The sequence below is a fragment of the Macrotis lagotis genome, chromosome 3 (genome assembly GCF_037893015.1).
Source record: "Macrotis lagotis isolate mMagLag1 chromosome 3, bilby.v1.9.chrom.fasta, whole genome shotgun sequence".
NCBI classification, from domain to species: domain Eukaryota; kingdom Metazoa; phylum Chordata; class Mammalia; order Peramelemorphia; family Peramelidae; genus Macrotis; species Macrotis lagotis.
The window spans coordinates 55,448,154-55,469,880 of NC_133660.1; the positions used below are offsets into that span (position 1 = coordinate 55,448,154).

Below are 21,727 nucleotides of genomic sequence, written 5' to 3' on the forward strand. Positions count from 1 at the left end.
TCAAGTTAAGCCTCTGTTAAGCTAAAATTTCCAGAGCTTTTGCACATAAAGTGCTGACAAGCAATCAAATTTATTCAGCTCCTACCATGTGCCAAATATTTCACCACCTTACCTACAGGATCATGATAAAAGTCTTTAAAATGCTTTGTCAAAATCAACATATTCTATGTCTTCAGCATTCCCCTGATCTACACAAAAAAAAAAATGAAATCAGTTTGGCATGATTTATTCTAGAACATTGTTGTCTTTTCATGACCATTGCATTATTCTACATGTTCAGTATCTGTATAAAAATTTGCCAGTACCAATCCCTTATAAATATAAGGTCATATTTGGCCATCTTTAACTTCCTGGAATCTCTTTCTTTATCCATAATTTATCAAAGATTCTGGATAACCATTATTAGATTATATATGCAATTTCCTTTAGCTCCCTGGGATAAAATTAATCTGGTTCCATAACAGGTTTAAACTTATTGCAAGCATCAGGTGATCTGTAGGGAATCTTTTTCACCCAAAAAACTACCTTTTTACATTATTTTTATACTTTTTCCCCAATTCTCCCACTTCTTGTGGAAGAAGATGGGAACACATTATAAAAATATTAATTTCATTCACAACTCTACAAGAATTTAGTCATTGTAACATATCAGAAAGCTTTTACTGATTCCCACATTCATTTAGCCAGTCAATGGAGAATGTAACACATTGGGAGGCTAGGTGGTGCAGTGGATAAAGCACCGTTCCTGGAGTCAGGAGTACCTGGGTTCAAATCCGGTCTCAGACACTTAATAATTACCTAGCTGTGTGGCCTTGGGAAAGCCACTTAACCCCATTTGCCTTGCAAAAAAAAAAAAAAGAAGAATGTAACACATTGGTCAGCCTTGAAAGGAACTTTCCCTTGGAATTTGCACAAGTCACATACTGTCCTATTGCAAACCATCTATTGCAATGACAATTGATATTGACCCTTGTCCTCAGGTCCCACATCACACTTTGTGTATTTTTTAACTTTCTAATATATTCCCCATGAGATAGTGTGTATTATAGCTATGCTGGTATCTTACTCCACCTCCAGTCTCAACTTTTTGCACACATACAACCTTAAGATTGTATGTAAGATCATCTGAACTTTGTATCTGCCCCAATGCCTTCTATAGTATTCTACACAAGTAGGTGCTTAATAAATTGTGTTTACTATTATTAGAAATGATTTCATTTAGTCACCATTCCTTCTACTTCTCTTTTTTTAAATCTTACAATTACATCTATAGATGCAAGAACAAGAGAAGAAATTTCTCCCAGCCAATTTAAACACAATTGTATATGCTTATTGCTTTTTTTAATATTTATTTTACTTGGTTCCTTATTGGTGATATTCCCAAAAAATATATTTTCATATGCTAAAAATAAAATTAAAAAAAATTAATCTGGGTTGATTTTCCCCTTGATGGTACTCATTGAATGGACAATGATAGTAATAAACCTGATAGTAACAAAAACATACAACTTTTTAAATTTAGATAAAAGTTGAGGCTTTGGATGGCTATGCTTTAAAAAAAGTTCTAATAAGTCCACTTTATATAACATTGTGTTTGCAATATTGCCATGAATTTATTTTTTCAAATAACTAAAAGCCACCAAACAAAGAATACTGAAAGTCCACTCCCAAATTATGAACAAGGTCTGTCACATTTTCAACATTCAAGAAATTCTTCTAATTTTGAAGTCTTATGGCATTAAAAAAAATTTTTAAACACTAGAACAATTATCTTTCCAGCACACTTTAAGAAGTTGCAGAGGCAAAAATGTTGGCATTTTATAGCTAAACCTCACAGTCCATACGAGGAAAGGTCAGTTCTATCATTACTTATCCAATCTTCTCATCTCTTTATGACAAAACATTAGCAATAATATTCTGATCTTGAACCCTCATTTCTGAAGGTCATAGGAGAGTCTACATTTGACCTGGAACAAAGCAATAATCTTTCTGATTCATCTGTGCGCCTTCGAGTCCAGAGCTCCCGTGAAGGATGGGATCTGGGAGATAGAGTTTCAAACTGGATATAAGTCTCTTTTGCTAGGTCATCTTCCCTGATGGCCTTTGGCTTGTACTGAAGCCTAAGAACTTTGTACAAAAGGTAGAAAATCAATGACAAAACAACCACACAAGCAGCACTACTTGCCACAATAAGAAAAGAAATTTGGGAGTTCACCTTTTCATTCATTCTGTCAGTGGAGAAGGTGATACATTGGTCCGTATTGGGAGGGACTCCCTTGGGACAGACACAAGCCACATACTGCATACCAGCCTCCAAACCATCTATTGTAATCTGTGATTCACTGGAGCCAGTGCTCAGTGGAATCATATCCTCCTCACCATACTTAGAATATAGCACAGTAACAGCATTGTTCTTAGTAGCATTGGTAGTCTTCCAGGTCAAGGTCACACTGTCATAGGTCTCATTAACCACCTTGAGGTTTTTTATTACAATCCCAGGCTTTGTGATGACAGCAGGGCTCAATAATGATATCTCTTTCATGCTGGCACTGGCTGGAGGAAGTTTGCTTCCATTCATCACCACCTTTGAACTCCCTTTTCCATTGGGGAAAGACTTGGGGGGCTTTCTGCTGATCATCTTAGTATTTTCTGATATTTCAGTGACAATAGATAGAGTGGTAAAAGTAGTGATGGGAGAAGGGAAAGTAGAAGAAGAAACAGGGGAAGAAGAAAATGAAGAAGTGGTTGGAGAGGGTGGCAATGTAGTTCTGGGTGTAGACTTTGCAGTTGCATGCTTGGCCTCTTCCAGAAGCTGATCAGCTCCCACTCTCTTTCCTGATAGTTGAGGGAGTATGGTGGTGGTAACAATGCCAACCACAGTAACCCTGACAATGGCTTCTGAGATTCCGGCCAGATTTTTGGCCTTGCAGCTGTAATCACCCGCATCCTTGTAAGAAATTCCAGTCAGGCTTATTATGGACCACCTGACTCCATCTTCAGGAGTTTCCTGAATTACTAAAGGAAAGAAAACCAGATGTTTAGTGAAAGAAAAGAGAACCTAGATCTACTAAGCCAAATGAGAAGTGACTAGCTGCCCATTCATAGAAGCAGCTTCTTCTTCTTATAGGAATTTTTATCTCAATGCTTAGATGAACAGTATTTTCAAAATATTTTTTTTCACTGAAAAAAAAAATTGAAACCCAGTGCCATCATTTAAATGGAAGGCAGAGTATCTCATTTTTCTGGAATGGATCATTCCCCATAAGTTCCAAATCCTTGGACTTAAATTAATTTTACCATGCTGATAAACCTTGGATTCTTTGGGAATTATATTAGCAGACAATCAATATTGTTCTTAAAAAGAACCTGATAAATAATAAGCCAAGTCTTACTATCCAGGACATGAAAAACCTGCACAAGATCTTATAAATCTTGTTAGAACATGTTTCCGTCTTTCAATTTGTCAAAATTTTGTGTGGTAATTTGGGCCTCGGTTTTCCCCATCTGTAAAATGAGGGGATTGGATTCAATAGGACTCAAACTCTAAGTTTCCTACAATTTGCAGACCTTTGGTCCTAATAAACACATTAAAGTATCAGTTTCATGGACTAAGAATTTATTTGCTTTCACAGTGTAATATCACAGTGAAGTAATATCAAGCCCAAACTTTTATTATTTTCCATTATGTAAGCCAGATTTCTATGGATCTGAAAAAAGGTCAATAAACATTACTCAATAAACATCATAGTGAACCTATAAATACCACACATGTGGAGAAACTGGATTTACTTACCCAGGCAAGCAAAGCCAACCTCTGGTAGTTTGATTTATATAATTAATACAATTTTTAAAAGTCCCAGTTTTGTTTTCTGCTTGATCATTTGAACATTTATAACTTAAATCTTCATTGTCTATCTAGATGTGTGAAAATAATTTGGGAAAAAAAACAGCCCATTGCGATTTTTAAAAAAGCACTATGTTTAGTCAGGAGACCTGGGTTCTATTCTGAAACTGTTGGTGGGGGTGTTGTTCAGTCAGATCTGACTCTTCTTGACCCATTTGGATTTGATTTTTGTTTTGTTTTGTTTTGTTTTGTTTTTGCAGAGATCCTGGAGTGGTTTGCCATTTGTTTTTCCAGCTCATCTTACAGATGAGGAATTGAGGCAAACAGAATTAAGTGACTTGCCCAGGGTCAAAGAGCCAGTAAGTGTCTGAGGTCAAATTTGAATTCAAAAATGAATCTTCCTGAATCTAGCACTCCATCTACTGCAACTGCCTTAAACTAATTGTGTTTCCTGAGGAAAATCAAAGAATCATGGAATTTTAGAGTTGAAATGGGGCTGAGAAGTCATTTACTTCAATCCATTAGAGGGCTAAGTGATATAGAAGACTGGGACTGGAAACAGGAAGACTTTTCTTCCTGAGTTCAAATCTGACCTCAGACCCATTCTGGCTATGTGATCCTGGCTACGTCACTTAACCCTGTTTGCCTCAGCTTCCTCATCTGTAAAGTGAACTGAAGAAGGAAATGGCAAATCACTCCAGTATCTTTACCAAGAAAATTCCCAAATGGGGTCACAAATTGTTAAAGATGACTAAAACAACAAAATAGTTAAACTCAAGGAAGAGGGAGTTCTCTTGAGACCTCACATTCCACCTTTTCCTCCTTAAAATACCACCAGTTGTTCATAAGTTTATTTTCCTTTAAGTCTAGTTACTTCTTTATAACTTCTCTCTAGAACTCCTAATTCTGTCCTCTGGAACTAGGAAAACCAAGTTAGGTCTCATTTTTGTACAATATCATAATCATCCAGATACTTAAAGACATTGGGCCTCATTTTCTTCTCTGTAAAATGAAGGAATTAAACTAAATGACTTGTAAAATTCCTTCTATACCTAAAATGTTAATCATTTATTTTCTAAACTAATCAAATGGAACATTTATCTCTAGGAGAGTGTCTGTGATCCCAGATAGATTTAACAAATTTATCCAAGGATGTAGAGGAAGCTGCTGTCAGAGCCAAAAAAAGTAACTTTTAACTCTTAATTCATCATTCATGATGTCATGCTGCTTCATTCTCCAAATACTTCCAAGAATCTGTTTTCACCACTGGGATGCTCTTTTTTTTGATGCAGATCATAATCCTCTATACCTTAGTAGACAGTTTCATGAGTTGTTAAAGGAAAAAAACTTGAGGGCCAAGCTTCTGCTTCTAATATCTTAGTTAAATCAGTCCTTAAATAACAAAAATAAAGTCTGCAACCAGTCTTGTCCTTGAAACCTCTCTAGTTGCTAGGATATAGTAAAGCTTGTATCCCTACAAAAAAACAGGATCATCACTGAACTATAAAGTTATAGCTAGGGGGCAGTTAGGTGATGGCTAGGTGGCACAGTGGATAGAGCACTGGCCCTGGAGTCAGGAGTACCTGAGTTTAAATCAAGCCTCAGACACTTAATAATTACCTGGCTGTGTGTGGCCTTGGACAAGTCACTTAACCCTTGCAAAAACTAAAAAAAAAATTATAGCTAAATAGGACATTGGAGGAGAATTCTTTTGGGTTAAGGGGGAAATTTTTTTAATTTATCTAGTCTGTTAGTTCCAGAAACACTTGTTTTGGAACCTCTATCAGCCTGTTCTGGCAGGTCTCCATGCCATGTTAGTGGACCTTTTATGCCCTTTAGTGACCAGAAGCCATGTCAACCTAGCTTTTATTTGAGCCTTAGCCCCCTGGGTCAATCAAGCTTTGAGAACAGTTTTCTCATCTTTAAAGGAAAGAACTAGTCTAATTTTCAGAGCAGAAATTTGATGGAGAAGTGAAATACTGGCACTATTACCTACAATAAAAGTTATTTTTTTCATTTCATTATCTTCAACGTTTTCAGAATATCTTTCTCAAATTAACTGGTTTGTCTCAAAACTCACATTCAATCATGATATTAATGTCAAACTTTTTAAACAGCCCTAAACCCTTAAGAAGTCTAAAAGAAAATAGCTACCTGTAGAGTTAACTGGCAAGTTGTCTTCCCTGGTCCAGATGAGCTGCGGTGTGGGGTACCCTGTGGCATCACAACGCAAAAGAACATTGCTTCCTAAAGCTGATGTGATTTTGGTAGCTGAGGTCATCACTGATGGCTTCAGGCATTGCTCCAACTCAGCCCTTTGAAACGAGATCCCTGTAAGGCTTTCTGGTCCATCACAGACCAGTAGGGGATCCAGGAGCACCAAAGTGAGATCTATAACTTTTGACAACTCCATAATTTTGTAAATATGGCAGTCACAGAACCACGGATTGTCCTGCAAACCTTAAATAGAAAAATATGAAAAGGAGAGGATGAGTACATCTTTCTGCCAGCCTTGCCCAAGAACAAGACTGTTGTCGTATGTGAGTCAGCATGGAACAATGAATAGATTACTATAGTTGATTGGAATCAAGAAGACAGAGGTTCAGTTCCTAGTCCTGACACGAATGGGGTAACTCTGGGTAAGTCACTTGAGAGTTGATAAGTCGAGGTGACTGAAGAAAATTACACCTCCTTCCAGAAAGACGGGCTTAAAATCCAAAATGAAATATGCTTACTTGGATATCAATGTGATAATTTTCTTTAGTAGACTATGCATGTTTATTTTGAGGAATTTTTTTAGTTATTCTAATAGTGAAGAAGGGAGGGAGAGATAATAAACACTTGTTTAAAAAAACACAAAAATTAAAATAAATTACTTAAGTTCCCTTACAATATCTCTGAACTTTGCGTTATTAAATACCAGAAAGTTCCTTAGAGATTCTTCTTTGCAACCTTTTGTTAAGCACCTAATATGTACAAAGGACATTCTGGAATAATAGAAGTGGAATCAGAAAGAATTGATCTCAACACCAGTCTCTGACCTGTCCTGTGTCCTTTAACCTATCAGTGCCATTCGGACAATTTTCTAAGGCTAAAAATTCTCATTGGTGCATGGAGTTTCCTTACCCAGGAGTTTCTTAAATAAATGAAATTCTATGTTTAGTACCCCCAGAAAGAACAAAGTACTGACTTGGATGCTAGAGATATCCTAGGTAGGGAAGCCATAATAAAGATAGTCCACATCTGCATAAAGTTTGGAATTTCATACAAGAATTTGTATGTCATGACATAGCCACAAATTCATTCTATAATATAAAATAACAATACAATATAGTATATAATATAACATAACATATATGATATATTATATATGTGAATGTATGTGTAATATAAGTGTGTATGTATGTGTGTGTAGTATAAGAGTTATACATATAGTGTCATATAAGTTTCCAGGGAAGGCTTCATGGAGAAAGTAGCATTTGGCTTGGACTGAAGGATCAGTAGAATTTCAGCAGATGGGTAGGAAAAGGAAGAGGAGTTAGGAAGAGGTCCTTCCAGGCAGAAGAAACAGTATAAACAAAGAATATGAAAATGGGATAAAATAGGCAGATAGTCCAAGACAGCTGGAGCTGAAAGTAAATGGAAGACATCAACTTGAGATAACTTTGGAATAATAAAGTTACATCAGATTAGAGGTGAACTCTAGTCTAAGTAGGAAGGAGTTTATTCCAAAGGAAAACGAAAAACTTTGAAGAGTTTTGAGCAAAGAAATGATATCATCAAGCTCAAGTATAAGAAAAATAAACTTGGCAATGATATGGAGAATTAATTGTGATGACCCCAGTGAAACAACTCAAGAAAACAACTTTGTGAAATTTTGGAATTGTCATTGAAATGACTATTTCAGAAGAAGATGGCAAAATGTGCCTGTCATCTTTCCTCTGAGAGATTATGAACTAAGGGTATAGAATGAGGAAAGCATTTTCAGACAAGGATGATGTTCTAGTTTGTTTTTCCTAATTGCATTTTGTTACAAGGAAGAGTTCCAATAAAAGTAGAATAACTGGGAAGTGGTGATAATGCATCAGTTAGTGGTAGCAACAGTATCAGTTAAACATTTTTAAAAGAATGGGTTAGAAAGGGGAGATAATTGAAATGAGAAGGTATGTAAAGGTGAAATTGAATAGGAGTCAATATAAAGTATTACTCTGAAGGTTCAAAATTCAACCTGCAAGTATAAGACATTAGAGGTAAAGGTAGATACCAATTTATCTGTAAAAAAATCTAGAGGTTTTAGTGGACTGAAAGTTTAATATGAGTCAACAGTTTGATAAGACAGTTAAACAACCAATAAGAAACAAAATCAATTCAACCAAGATTAAAAGGAAAGCAAAAAATTGGGAAATAGTTTTTATCCACGGTATTTCTGATAAAAGTCTCATCTATAAACTAGATAGAGAATTGAATCAAATTTAAAAGAATACAAATCATCCCCCAATTGATAAAAAGTCAAAGGATATGAACAGACACTTTTCAGATGAAAAAATTAATCTATAGTCATATGAAAAATACTCTAAGTTACTATTGATTAGAGAATTGCAAATTAAAGCAACTCTGAGGTATCACTTCACACCCATCAGATTAATTAATATGACAGAAAAGGAAAATGATAAATGTTAGAGAAGATGAGGGAAAATTGAGACACTAATTCATTGTTGATGGTGTTGTGAATAGACCCAACTATTCTGCAGAGCAATTCTGACCTATGCCCAAAGGGCTATAAAACTTCTGTTTGATACAAAGGGTGCATACTCTTTGATCTATCAAGACCACTATAGGCCTATATTCCACAGAGATCATAAAAAAGGGAAAAGGATTCACATATACAAAAATATTTTATAGCAGCTCTTTTTGTGATTGCAAAGAATTGGAAATTGAGGAAATGCCCATCAATTGGGCAATGGCTAAAAAAATGTTGTGATACATGAATGTAATGGAATATCATTGTGCTATAAGAAATGATGAGCGGACAGATTTCAGAAAAACCTGGAAAGCCTTACATGAACTGATGCAGAGTGAAGTGAAAACCCAGAGAAAACTGTATACAGTAACAGCATTGCAACACTGTGCAATGATCAATCATAATAGATTTAATAATTCTCAGCAATACAATGATCCAAGGCAATTCCAAAAGATTCAAAATGGAAAATGCTAACCACAACCAGAGAAAGAACTATGGAGTTTGAATGCAGATCAAAGCATAATATGCTCATTTTGGGGTGGGCTTTTTTGCTTTTTCTTTACCATCGTTTTTCTCTTTTGTTCTGATTCTTCCTTCATAACATGACTAATATGGAAACTTGTTTAATATGATTATACACATATATCAGAATGTTTGTTGTTTGGGGGAGGGGAAGGGAAGGAAGGAAAGGAGAAAAAATTGGAACTTAAAACATAAAAATGAATGTCAAAAACAATCTTTTCATGTAATTGGAAAAAAGAAATAACTATTAAGTAAAAAAAAACAAAAACTAATAATAACACATTTAACTAGTATATTAAAGTTTGCAAAGTATTGTACATAGGTTATCTGACTTTTTGATCAGTCAGTAAGTTTTTATTAAGCTCCACAGAGCACTAACACAGTGTTAATTCTCACAACAGGCAAAGGTTAAGTGGCATGTATAGTGTCAAAGATCTAATAAGTGATGTTTAATTTGAACTCAGGTCTTCTGATTAGGAATCGCAAATTCACCACCTATCTACCTCTAATAAACTCAAGCCACCTCAAGTTGCATTAAGAGATAATTTCTAGGGACAGCTAGGTGGTGCAGTGGATAAAGCACCAGCCCTGGAGTCAGGAGGACCTGAGTTCAAATCCAGCCATAGACACTTAATGATTACCTAGCTATGTGACCTTGGGTAAGTCATTTAACCCCATTGCCTTGACAAAAAATTAATAAACAAATAAATTTAAGAGAATTTCTAGAACTGGGGAAATAATATCCTGCTGTATTCCTTTCTGGTCAAATAACATCTGTAGTATTGTGTTCAGTTCCAGCTATCACATTTTAGGAAGGACATTGATGTGCTCCAGAGCATCTGGAGAAGAGGAAACCAATAAAATGAAAGCTCTTCAGATCATGCCATATGGACATCTATTTAAGAAACTGGGGCTATCTAGAGAAAAAAATACTCAAGGGGCAAGATGGTAGCAATCATAAAATATTTGCAGGTTACTGGGAAGAATTGCAAAACTTCTACCATTTGACTCCAGAGGGGAGAACCAGATAAAAACTACAGGGGGAAATTCCTGATTTCCTCTGTCAGTGCTAACAATTTCAGATATGACAATCCTGGCAACTGAAACAAATATGGCTTTTAACCAATGAGATGATAATATTATAACAGTAAATTTTAAATTAGTGTTACTGAAAAGTTTTAGACATGACTGACATAAAAATTAAGTGATTTCCTTGTCTTCCAAGAAGCTTATTCTGATCTCCTTTAATGCTACCTTTTAAGATAATCTCCAATTTATCCCATATATGTCTTGCTTGCACATAATTATTTAAATATTGTGTTCCTCTATTAAAGTTCTTTGAGAATAGAGATTGTTTTCATCTTCCTCTGAAACCTTTGAGCTTAGTCCAGTATCTAACATATACTGGGTGTTTAATAAGATTTGTTGATATGATATAATTTGACTATACATTAGTTTCAATGGCATAAAGCCATTCCACTTTTTTCCATTTCTTTTTTTTTAATATATTTAATTTGGTTTCCAATTATATACAATAGTAATTTCTACCTAATATTTTTGTAATGTTTTGAATTTTATAATTTCCCCCATCCTCATTTCCCTCCCCCCACCCCCACAAAAGACAATCTGATAATCTTTATATTGTTTCCATGCTATACATTGATCAAATTTAAATTGTTGAGAGAAAAATCATATCCTTGAGGAAAAAATAAAATATAAGAGATAGCAAAATTACATAGTAGTACATAAGACAACTATTTTTTTTAATTGAAAGTAATAGACTTTGGTCATTGTTTAAACTCCACAATCCTTCTCTGGATACAGACAATATTCCCCATCACGGATCCCCTAAAATTGTTCCTGATTATTGCACTGATGGAGTGAGCAAGTCCATTGCTGTTACACTGTTCTTCTGGTTTTGCTCATCTCGCTTAGCATCAGTTCATGCAAGTCTTTCCAGAAATTCTAAGTTGCCTAAGTTTTTTGTTTGCTTTTATTTTTTTGTAAGGCAATGGGGCTAAGTGACTTGTCCAAGGTCACACAGCTAGCTGAGGCTGGATTTGAATTCAGGTCTTCCTGACTCCAGGGCCAGTGCTCTATCCACTGAACCACCTAGCTGCCCCAGTTGCTTAAGTTTTGCCTAAGTTGCTTCAGTTTCTCCTGTTAGGTTGAGACTATTCAGACAAAAAGCTTCCATTCCATCGCAAAATTTTGTGTGTAGCAATGAGCCAAAGAGGATCTATCTTAATTTGCTGCTTTGATGGAAATACGGTCTCTTTTTTTTATCAGGTGAAAGAGAGTTCCTGATTAATTCTAAACATTTTTAATCTTTTTTTTAACAGTCTAATTGGTCATCTTGACAGCTCTTTGTCTTCAATGATTTCAAGAGGGGTGACCCTAATTTTCATCCTATGGCAGACTCATGCCATATGCTTTCTCCATTTTTACTCTCAGAAAAGATAAATATGTGCCTCTGTGTCAAAAACAGTTTACAAAGTATAATCAAAACACTGATTTTCAATAATAATAATAATCACTAACATTTATACTGTATGTGCTAAATGCTTTACAATTATTATTTCATTTGCCCCTCACAATCACTCTGAGATATGTCTTATTATTATTCCCTTTTTTATAAAAAAGGAAATTGAGTCTAAAATGGCCAAGAGACTTGCCAAAGGACACACAACTAGAAAGTGTCTGGAATCAGATTTTAACTCTGATCTTACTCCTTCCAGGTCCAACCTTTGACCCATACCGCCTATCTAAGTTTTTTTTGTAATTTTCTGGATTCCAAATGCAAGTTATTCTGGCTTATGCAAATTAATGAATGATAGAAAAAAGTTCTCAGGTGGTATTCTTGAATATCTAAGGCTTTCTAGCAGAACAATAAAACTATTGCAAGAAGGTTGCTGTTGACTTTTTCTCTAGGGACTTTTGTCTAAAGAGATGCAATTTCATCACCTCTCTGGTAATGCAATCCTCAAAATCTGAATGTCTTTGCTTATATTTAACCTAACTCTTCCTCCACAGTTCCTCATTAGCACAGATGATTGACACCCAGTCTCATCAAAGGAATACAGTAACCAGCTGTGGAATTTTGACTGAATGTTGCTAAGTCAAACCTGCTAAACCTGATGGTACTACCATGCCCAGGTGTCTTGGTGATGTGGGAAAGACCTACATCTAAAAGGCTCTTATACTATATCTAGGTCAACACCAGTTGTCCTGTTCCCATTATATCAGGTCACTGAGTTCAGATGGTTCTAGAAGAGATAGTGAAAGTGGTGTCTTTGAAAACAACTCCTCACTTTAATCCAAAATTATGTGCATGTCATGACTTCATTTACTTCTTGTCAGTGGTCTTCTTGGATAAAATGCAGGACAACAACAACACCAAGTGTACAATTTTCCTTCTATTAATCTAATTTGGAATTTCCACCATTTATCATCTCCATCAGGATTTTGTGTTGTTGAGTTGTGTTTCAGTCATGTCTGACTCTCCATGACCCCATCTGGGTCATTTCCTTATCTGACTCATTTTACAGATGAAGAAACTAAGACAAACAGGATTAAGGGACTTGTCCAGGCTCACAGAGTTAGAGTCTGAGACCAGGTTTGAATTAAGAAGGATGAGACTTCCTAACTCTAGACCCAGAACACTGTGCCACCTGGCTGCTCTATTGCGATAAATGTGGTCAATTCTCAAATATGTTTGCCAGCTATCCATGGTTACCCAAGGCTTCCTCTTTCTAATACTTGGCCAGGTGGTTTTAAGTCATGAACATCTGGGCCCCATTAGAAGGGCAGCTGGTGAATGAGTCCATAAAAGGGACTTTGGCTTTGAGGCAGGATTGAATTGGGTCTGCAAAGATAGTTGTATAGTCTGTACCCCAAAACATTGGGGGGTTGTTGGGTTATTGTTGTTATTTTTTAATGATCATTCAATACACTTATTTCTTCTGTTTGGTTATTGATCTGGACATGTGTTTTCATCTCTGAAGAAAATTTCTAGTGAGGAAACTTTTTCAATGAAAACAGATCAGAACCTGCTCTGTAATTTATAATCTTAGAGAGATGCCTGGGGCACTGTGAGGTAAAGTGATTTGCCTAGGATCACACAGTCAGTAAGTGTATGAAGTAGGTCTTGAACCCATGTCTTGCTGTCTCCAAGGTCATCTTGCTAAATGCTATTCACTAGCTCCTTCTCTTCTCTTTTTTATTATTTGTGCATGAATAAAAGTTGATTTAATAGAAATTCTATTTCCTTGAGCTTGTCCTCTGAAAGTTAATTTACTAAATGTTAATCCTTTATAATAAATAAAATAATCATTTTATTATAAAATACATATAAACAAAATAAATTTACTTTTTATCCTTTATGCTTGTCACCTTTTACTTGGGCTTCACCACCCCAAAAGAGGTCATACTTTAGTAAAAACCAATTCCAACTATAATCCAGTTTCCATTTTCTATATTACTATTTCTACATTCCAACTATCTGCTTTTTTTGCAACAATGACACTTTTTTGCTGATTCATATTTTTCTGCCATAGTTTTGCTCATCATCTAATTGTGGAGCATGACTTTCTTACAAAGGTGAAAAACATTAGCCTTGTTTCTATTCAACTTTATTCTGTATTATCTCTATCAATTCTCTAATTCATCAAGGTCAATTTGAACGTGACTCATCCTTCAAGGTAAAATCCCTAAAAATGCTGACACCAAGAGACAGACATATTGAACAACAACAAAAAAAAATCATAGATTTAGAACTGGAAGGTATCTTAAAGGCCATTTAGTGCAACCTCCTCATTTTACAGATAGAAAACTGAGTTTGAGAAAATTCCAGTGCCTTTTTCAAAATCAAGTCAGTAAATTTCAGAGCCAGAATTTGAACCCAGATCCTCTGACTTTAAAAACAAATGTTCTTTCCATTGTACACACTGCCCCCAATTTGTACAGGTTTCACAGAAAGAGGAACCATCATTCTGTGGTTATAGAGAACATCCCAAATGCCAGTCAGTGATCCTATAAACCATGCCACTGGTCACAAGGGAATCAGAAGGGAGACAAAGACAGAAAGACAAAGAGAAAGAGTATAAATTGTTTTTCAGTTATTTTCTCTTGTGATTGACTCTTATTGACCCCATTTGGGGTTTTCTTAGCAAAGATACTGGAGTGATTTGACTTTTCTATCTCCAGCTCACTTTACAGATGAGGAAACTGAGGCAAAGAGAATTAAGTGGCTTTCCCAGAGTCATTCAACTAGTAAGAATCTGAGGTCAAATTTGAACTCAGGTCTTCCTGACTGCAGACCTGGTGCTCTATGTACTATGGCACTGCCCAGCTGACCCAGATGTAGATTACTGGGTTGTTGTTATTTGCCCTTCCTTCTTGAAGAGGACCATGACATCAGTGTAAGTGATTTTCAACTTAAATTGTGAGGGAGTATGCAAAGTCACCAGCCTTTCTCCAGAACCATCTGGGTCCAGTGGCCAGATATGGATGAGACCACTGGAGATGGCCCCCATTAGGTTGTAAATGTTTTGAGGAGAAAACTATATTATTTAACTTTTATGTCCCTAGAATTCAGCACAGTGCCTTAAAAACAGTAGGCACTTGGTCCACTTGAGTTGAAAGTAAATGCATAAATGACCAGATAAAACCATCACTTTTTACTAGAAGAAAAAACATGCATGACTAACATCAAAGTAATAGAAAATGAGGTTGTGCAGTGGCTAGAGCACTGAGTTCAGAACCAAGATTCATCTTCCTGAGTTCAAATCTGGCCTCAGATACTTACTAGTGTATGACCCTGGATAAGTCACTTAACCCTATTTGCCTTAGTTTCCTCATCTGTAAAATGAGTTGAAAAAAGAAGTGATAAATCACTTCAGTATCTTTATCAAGAAAATCCCAAATATGAACAGAACATCAACAATGGGCGAATCAGAAGCTTTACCATCTACAGAAGAAAAGTACATCCAATAGGATAAACCATTCGAGAAACTATTTAATGATATTCATGTCCAAAATCAGTGCACAACCTGAACAATATATTTCCAGAATAATTTGAGCCATCAATTGAAGAGCATTCATCCACTTACTAGAAGAATGGCTATTCAGAACCATATTTCCTACTACTATGTTGGGTCTGTCATGGAGACACATGTCATGGTCTAGATTATGTTAATTGTATTTCTTTACCTACTTGGATGAACATTTATAAATTAGATTTTCATAAGTACAAGAAACCAATAGATTAATATTTAAAGATCATATCTAAAAGACAACTGTAGGAACAGAAAAGACAATACAAACATGAAATTGCCCAAAGAGAGATAGAAACAGAAAACTGCAACAAAACAACCCATTATAACTAATAAGTGGATTTTGACTCAATGTCTTAGATCTATAGCAAATCTATTTTTTCTCAAGTTGTTGTTGTTGTTTGTCTCTTGCTCAAAGAGGACCAAAATTACATAATGTCTGAGTCACAATATGAAAGTGAACAGTTCCGTCATTTTTTAAGAATGCTTTTGGTTCTACTTATTTAGAGACTTTTTTTAAACAGTGAAGTTATGTAACTTTTCATCAGCTACCTTGAAAGAAGGAGTTTATCTTAGTCAATAGAATAATTAGAATATGGATTTCATGTCAAGATCTTTTATCCCGTCTGGGACCAAACAAAATAAAACTATTGCTATTCCTGTAATTTATTTATTTACAAATAATGCAGTTAAACCATTAGTCTTTTCATTGTTGTTAGGAGCCTGAAATTATTTGGTGATTTTCCTCAACCTCATCCTGTGACATTGTAATGTTTTCCTCCTAGAATTTGGAAATTTTCCAATAGAGTTCACACATTTCACCATATTAATCAGCCCTATAGAAGGTCACTGCATATAAATTTTTCCAGGAGTTAGCAAATAATAAAAGACTCTTATCTCTTAGTTGAGTCAGAATTGTGAACTATGAACTGTAAGAATCCCAGGAAATATGTGCATGGCTTGCCTACCACATTGAGTGACCTCTAAGTTAAGATCTTAGAGCTATCTTTTCATTTATTTAAAAGAACAGGTTGTTTGTTTGTTTGTTTGCTATTTGAACACACTAAATCTTCCAGAAAGAAGCACAAAATAGTCATAGAGCCTAAACCAAAAAAAAAAAAAGTGTCAGAAAAAGCTAGTTCACCAGTCCATGCTCTAAAGACACTCATGGATACAGGATTGCTTCTACCCCTTTCTTTGAATGACCTCTCGAATTGCCTTCCCATGTCAAATTTATCCCTTTTGTTGTTATATTTGATTAATTGTATAATTGAGTAATTGATTAATTAAATGCATTAATTTGATTAATTGAAAATTGTACTTTGCTCCCTCCCTCACCATTTTCAAAATTTCTTTCCTCTTTGTTTCTCTACAACTGTCTTGTGAAAGATAAGCATTCAGCACATAGTACTCAGCACATAGTATATATATATAATATATATATATAGTATATATAGTATATAGTATATATATGTAGTATATATATAATGCTTATTACCCTATCGAATTATTTTTTTCTTTTTTTCTTTTAAATTTATTTTTTTATTCTCATTTTGTACAAATGGTTTTTTTTACATTAATAAAATATTATTGTTTACAAGTAAACAAAATACCCCTCCTCCCCCCCATGAATATAGATAGACTTGTTTGGGCGAAAAAAGTAAAAGGGAGAGGAAAAAAAATTAAAATAAAAAAATAATAATAGTAATAATTGTAGGTATGGCCAGGTGGCACAATGGACGAAGCAGCAGCCCTGGAGCCACGAGCATCCTTGTAAACCCAACAATCACCCAGCCATGTGACATGCAAGCCCCCTGATCCCCACTGCCCTGCAAAAACAAAAAAAAAAAAAAAAAAAAAAAAAGAAAAAAAGACCCAAAATAAAATAAAATAGTAATAATAGTAGGGGTGGCTGGGTGGCAGACAGAGCATTGGCCCTTGAGCCAGGAGCACCTGGGTCCAAATCCCACCCCAGACACCCAAAGATCACCTTGCTATGTGGCCCCAGGCAGGCCACCCAGCCCCACTTGCCCTGCACCCTCCCCCAAATAATAATAACAAAAAATGTGCTTGAGTCTTTGTTCCAACACCAACAACTCTGTCCTGGGTGGATCTCATTCTTTATGATAAGTCCATCACAAAAGTTATTTCCATATTTTTCCACCATTGCCATTGCTGATCGCAACTCCCTCCTTTCTTATTTCTCCACTACCATGTACTCTATTTTCTCTCTCCTTTCACTATGATTCTGCTGTAGGGTAGCTGAGTGGCGCAGCTGACAGATCCCTGGTCCCAGGGCCAAGAAGCCCTGAGCCCCCATACCACCCCTTAGGCCCAGAATCCACCTGGCCCTGTGGCCCTGGGCAGGCCCCCCAATCCCAACCCCTTGCAAGAAGTAAGAAAGAAAATGTGTTATATCTGGCCACTCTCCCCCCATGGTCCATCCTCTCCTCCTTTATTCACATCTCCACCCCTTCCCCCTGCTCCCCACTCCTTCTTACTCCAGATGTCTATACCCCATTGAGTATATTTCCTGTTTCCTCTCCCAGCCATCTCTGATGAGAGCAAAGATTCCCTCATTCTCCCTTGCCTCTCCCCTTCCATATCATTGCAATAGCTCATTGTAATAAAAAAAAATCTTATGTGAAATATCTTGGACTACTCCCCCTCTCCTTTTTCTTTCTCCCATTCCATTTCCCTTTCTTTTCTACTGACTCCATTTTTACATCATATTTTATCTTCGAATTCAGCTTTCTCCTGTGCTTCAACTATAAAAGCTCTCTCTACCTGCTCTATTAACTGAGAAGGTTCATATGAGTATTATCAGTGTCATTTTTCTATGCAGGAATACATGCAGTTCATCCTCATTAAGTCCCTCATATTTCCCCCTCTCCTCCAATCTCCATGCTTCACCTGAGTCCTGTATCTGAAGATCAAACCTTCTGTTCAGCTCTGGCCATTCCAAAAGGAACCTTTGAAATTCCCCTGGTTCATTGAAAGTCCATCTTTTTCCCTGGAAGAGGACATTCAGCCTTGCTGGGTAGTTCATTCTTGGCTGCATTCTAAGCTCTCTTGCCTTCCGGTATATTGTATTCCAAGCCCTACGAGCTTCCAATGTAGCTGCTGCCAAGTCCTGTGTGATCCTGACTGCAGCTCCACGATATTTGAATTGTGTCCTGGCTGCTTGTAATATTTTCTCTTTGACTTGGGAGTTCTGGAACTTGGCTATAATATTCCTAGGGGTTGGTTTTTTGGGATCTCTTTCTCTGGGGGATCGGTAGATTCTCTCCATTTCTATTTTGCCCTCTGCTTCTAGAATATCAGGGCAATTTTCCTGTAGTAATTCTTTGAAAATGATGTCAAGGCTCTTTTCCTGATCATGACTTTCAGGTATTCCAATAATTTTTAAATTATCTTTCCTAAGTCTGTTTTCCATATCAGTTGTTTTTTCAATGAGATATTTCACATTTTCTTCTAATTTTTCATTTTTTTGGTTTTGAAGTATTGATTCCTGATTTCTGTTAAATTCATCAATCTCCCTGAATTCTATTCTTTGTCTGAAGGATTTGTTCTCCTCAGAGAGTTTTCTTATCTCTTTTTCCATGTGGCCAATTTTGCTTTTTAAAGCATTCTTCTTCTCCATAACTTTTTGAACTGTTCTATCCATTTGACCTAAGCTGGTTTTTAGCATGCTATTTTCTTCAGCATTTTTTTGGATTTCCTTGACTAAGCTGCTGACTTCATTTTCATGTTTTTCCTGCATCTCTCTCCTTTCTTTTCCCAGTTTTTCTTCCAACTCCCTCATTTGATTTTCAAAGTCTTTTTTGAGCTCTATCTTAGCCTGAGCCCAATTTCTGTTTTTCTTGGAGTCTTTAGATGCAGGAGCTTGTGCTTCCTCATCTTCAGACTGAGTATTTTGGTCCTTCTTGGGCTCATTTGCAAAATATTTCTCAATAGTCTTCTTTCTGTTTCTCTGCTTGCTCATTTTCCCAGCCTGGGCCTGGTTTGGGGTATTTCCTGAGCTTTTGGGACACTCCCACAAGGGTCTCAGTATGTGAGGCTCTGTCCTCCCTCCTGGTCTGTGAATGACCATAAGCGCCCCCCTCTGCCAAGGGGCTGATGTGGGGGGGGGGAGCTGCTGTTCTATGGGGGAGCCTAGACTGTGGTCAGGATCTGAATGTGGTCAGAGCCCCAGAGTCCTGTTCTAGGGGCAGAGGATGGAGCTCTGCGGTCTCTCTTCACTCCCCTCCTTCAGCTCAATGGGCTCATGCCCTGGGGGCTCCTGCTTACTGGCTCTGCCTGCTTCTGTTTCCTGGATCAGGGCTGGGGAAAGAAGATGCTGCTTGCTGTGTGCCCTGAGGGCTGGGCTCCACGTGCTCACTCTGGCAGAGGTCCCCCACTGTTCCCCCACTTTGTGCCTGGTGCTCCTCGGGGTGCAGCTCAGGAGACTCCCCCGCTGCTGTGAGCTGAGACCCCCAGCGTCCTGGGGCTGCCTCCGGGAGGCTAAGGTTCTTTGGCTCTGGTGGGCCACCCCTCTGGCGGCCGCCCCTCCCACCCGGGGAGCAGAGCCTTTCTGCTCTTTTCCAGGTTACCTTGAGTAGGAGAACTGCCTCACTGGGTCCCTTTGTGGGTTCTGTCTCTCGAAAATTTAAGAGTCCTTAGCTGATGAGTTTTATCAGAGAGCTCCTAAGACTCCATCCCTTCTTGTCACCATTTTGGCTCCGCCCCTACCCTATCGAATTTCAAAATTGAAAGGAACCTCAGCAGTTTATCCAACCTGTACCCCAAAATTAATCTCTGCAACAATATACCCAGGATATGGTCCCTGAATCTGTTCTTGAAGAGCACTAGTGAAGGGCAGCCTGTGACCTCTGAGACAACTCAATCCAAATTGTTAGAAATTTTTACCTGCTCTATCAAGCCTAAATTTGACTCTTTTCAACCTCCACTCATTGTTTCTGGGTCTGGTCTGCGAGGCCACGTAGAGCAAAGAATAATTAATATTCCATGTGACAGCCCCTCAAATACCTGAAAGGTATTCTCTTCTGCCCCATATCACCTAACTAAATATCAACTCCATCAAATAATCCTAAGGTCATATAGTGGACTCAAGATCCTTTACCATTCTTATTGCCCTCTTCCTGATGTTCTCCAACTTATCAAAGTCCTTTCTAAAATGTGGTGCAGAACTGAAGTCAAAGCTAATTGTGGTCTGACTACAGCCTAGTACCTCTAGACTATCACTGCCTAGGCATGAAGGATGTGGCTCTCATGGCATCCAAGATCCCATTCATTAATTTTGGAGCTGTCATATTACACTATTGATCCATGCTGAACATACACTAAGCCCACTTTCAAATCTTTTCCAGACTAACCATGTCTTCTTCCTCCTGTATTTAGGAAGTCAATTTTTTTCTACTCTTCTACTTTACATTCAGCCCCATTAAATTTTATCTTATTAGATTTGGTCCAGTGTTCCAGTCCTATTTTTTTTTTTAATATCACTCAACAACAACAAAAAACGCTTACTAGAATTATGCTGTAGTTTTTTTTCTCCTTATTCCTCTTTCATCACATGACTAATATGGAAAACACAATCATACACGTACAGCTTTTACCTGATTGTTTGCTGCCATGAGGAGGGAGGAAAGAAGGGAGGGTAGTAGAAAAATTGTGCAACTCATAAACTTGCAAAATAGAAGAACGTTGTAAACTACCCTTGAATGTAATTGGAAAAATAAAATAAAATTTAATAAAATTATCCGAAAACTGAATACAAGATTCAGGTGGCAGGTTTAGGAAGCTAGAGGAACATAGTTCTTTTTGAATTCTAATTGTTATCCGACATCTGTAAGTCTGATAAGAATGTCATCTATGACTTTATCCATGTCACTGATAAAAATGTGCAGTAGTTCAGGGCCAAGAAAATCCTTAGACAATTACTGGAGACTTCCTACCAAACTGACAAGGAACCATCAATAAATATTTTGTGGGGTCAAACCTTTTAAGCAATCTGAAACATCTAATTGTTTTATCAGCTATTCCAAAAGGTGCCAGAAGAACATGAGATGCTTCATCAAAAACTTTGCTAAACTCAACCCTGATCTACTGTATAGTAAATAATAACAATAAAAATATCATCTGTTGGTTCTTTGTGACTACCATTGTCTTTTCTAGGGGTTCCCTGTCTCTTTAATGATACATTTTAGAATTTGCCTGGAAGCAGCTAGGTGGTACAGTGGATACAGTGCTGACCTGGAGTCAGGAAGACCTGAGTTCAAATGTGACCTTGGGCAAGTCAGCTAAAAAAAAAGTCTGCCTGCCTCAATTTCCCCAACTGTGAGTAAGGATAATTACAACACCTATTTCATAGGGATCAAATTGCAAGGATTAAATAAACTAATATTTGTAAACTGCTCAACACAGTGTCTGCACTTTGATTGATATGTAAATATTTAATCCCTTTCCCATCTTTTCAGGAATCAAAGTGAAACTTAGAATCACAGATCATATTGTCATTCATTCCAAACTGTAGAGTGCATTATATTGTATTACTATCTAAGATAA

At 36.8% G+C, this 21,727-nt stretch overlaps 1 protein-coding gene across 1 annotated transcript in view; it reads right to left on the reverse strand.

Annotated features, from left to right (window-relative positions):
- Window positions 1-1,673: 1,673 nt before the first annotated feature.
- LRIT3 (leucine rich repeat, Ig-like and transmembrane domains 3) overlaps window positions 1,674-21,727 on the reverse strand; it is a 34,980-nt gene continuing 14,926 nt past the window's right edge. The window contains exons 4-5 of the mRNA XM_074227394.1: window positions 5,999-6,304; window positions 1,674-3,015 (exon numbers count right to left, since the gene is read on the reverse strand). Coding sequence (XP_074083495.1) covers window positions 1,904-3,015; window positions 5,999-6,304 — 1,418 coding nt within the window. The 3' untranslated portion in view covers window positions 1,674-1,903. The remainder of the gene's footprint in view (window positions 3,016-5,998; window positions 6,305-21,727) is intronic.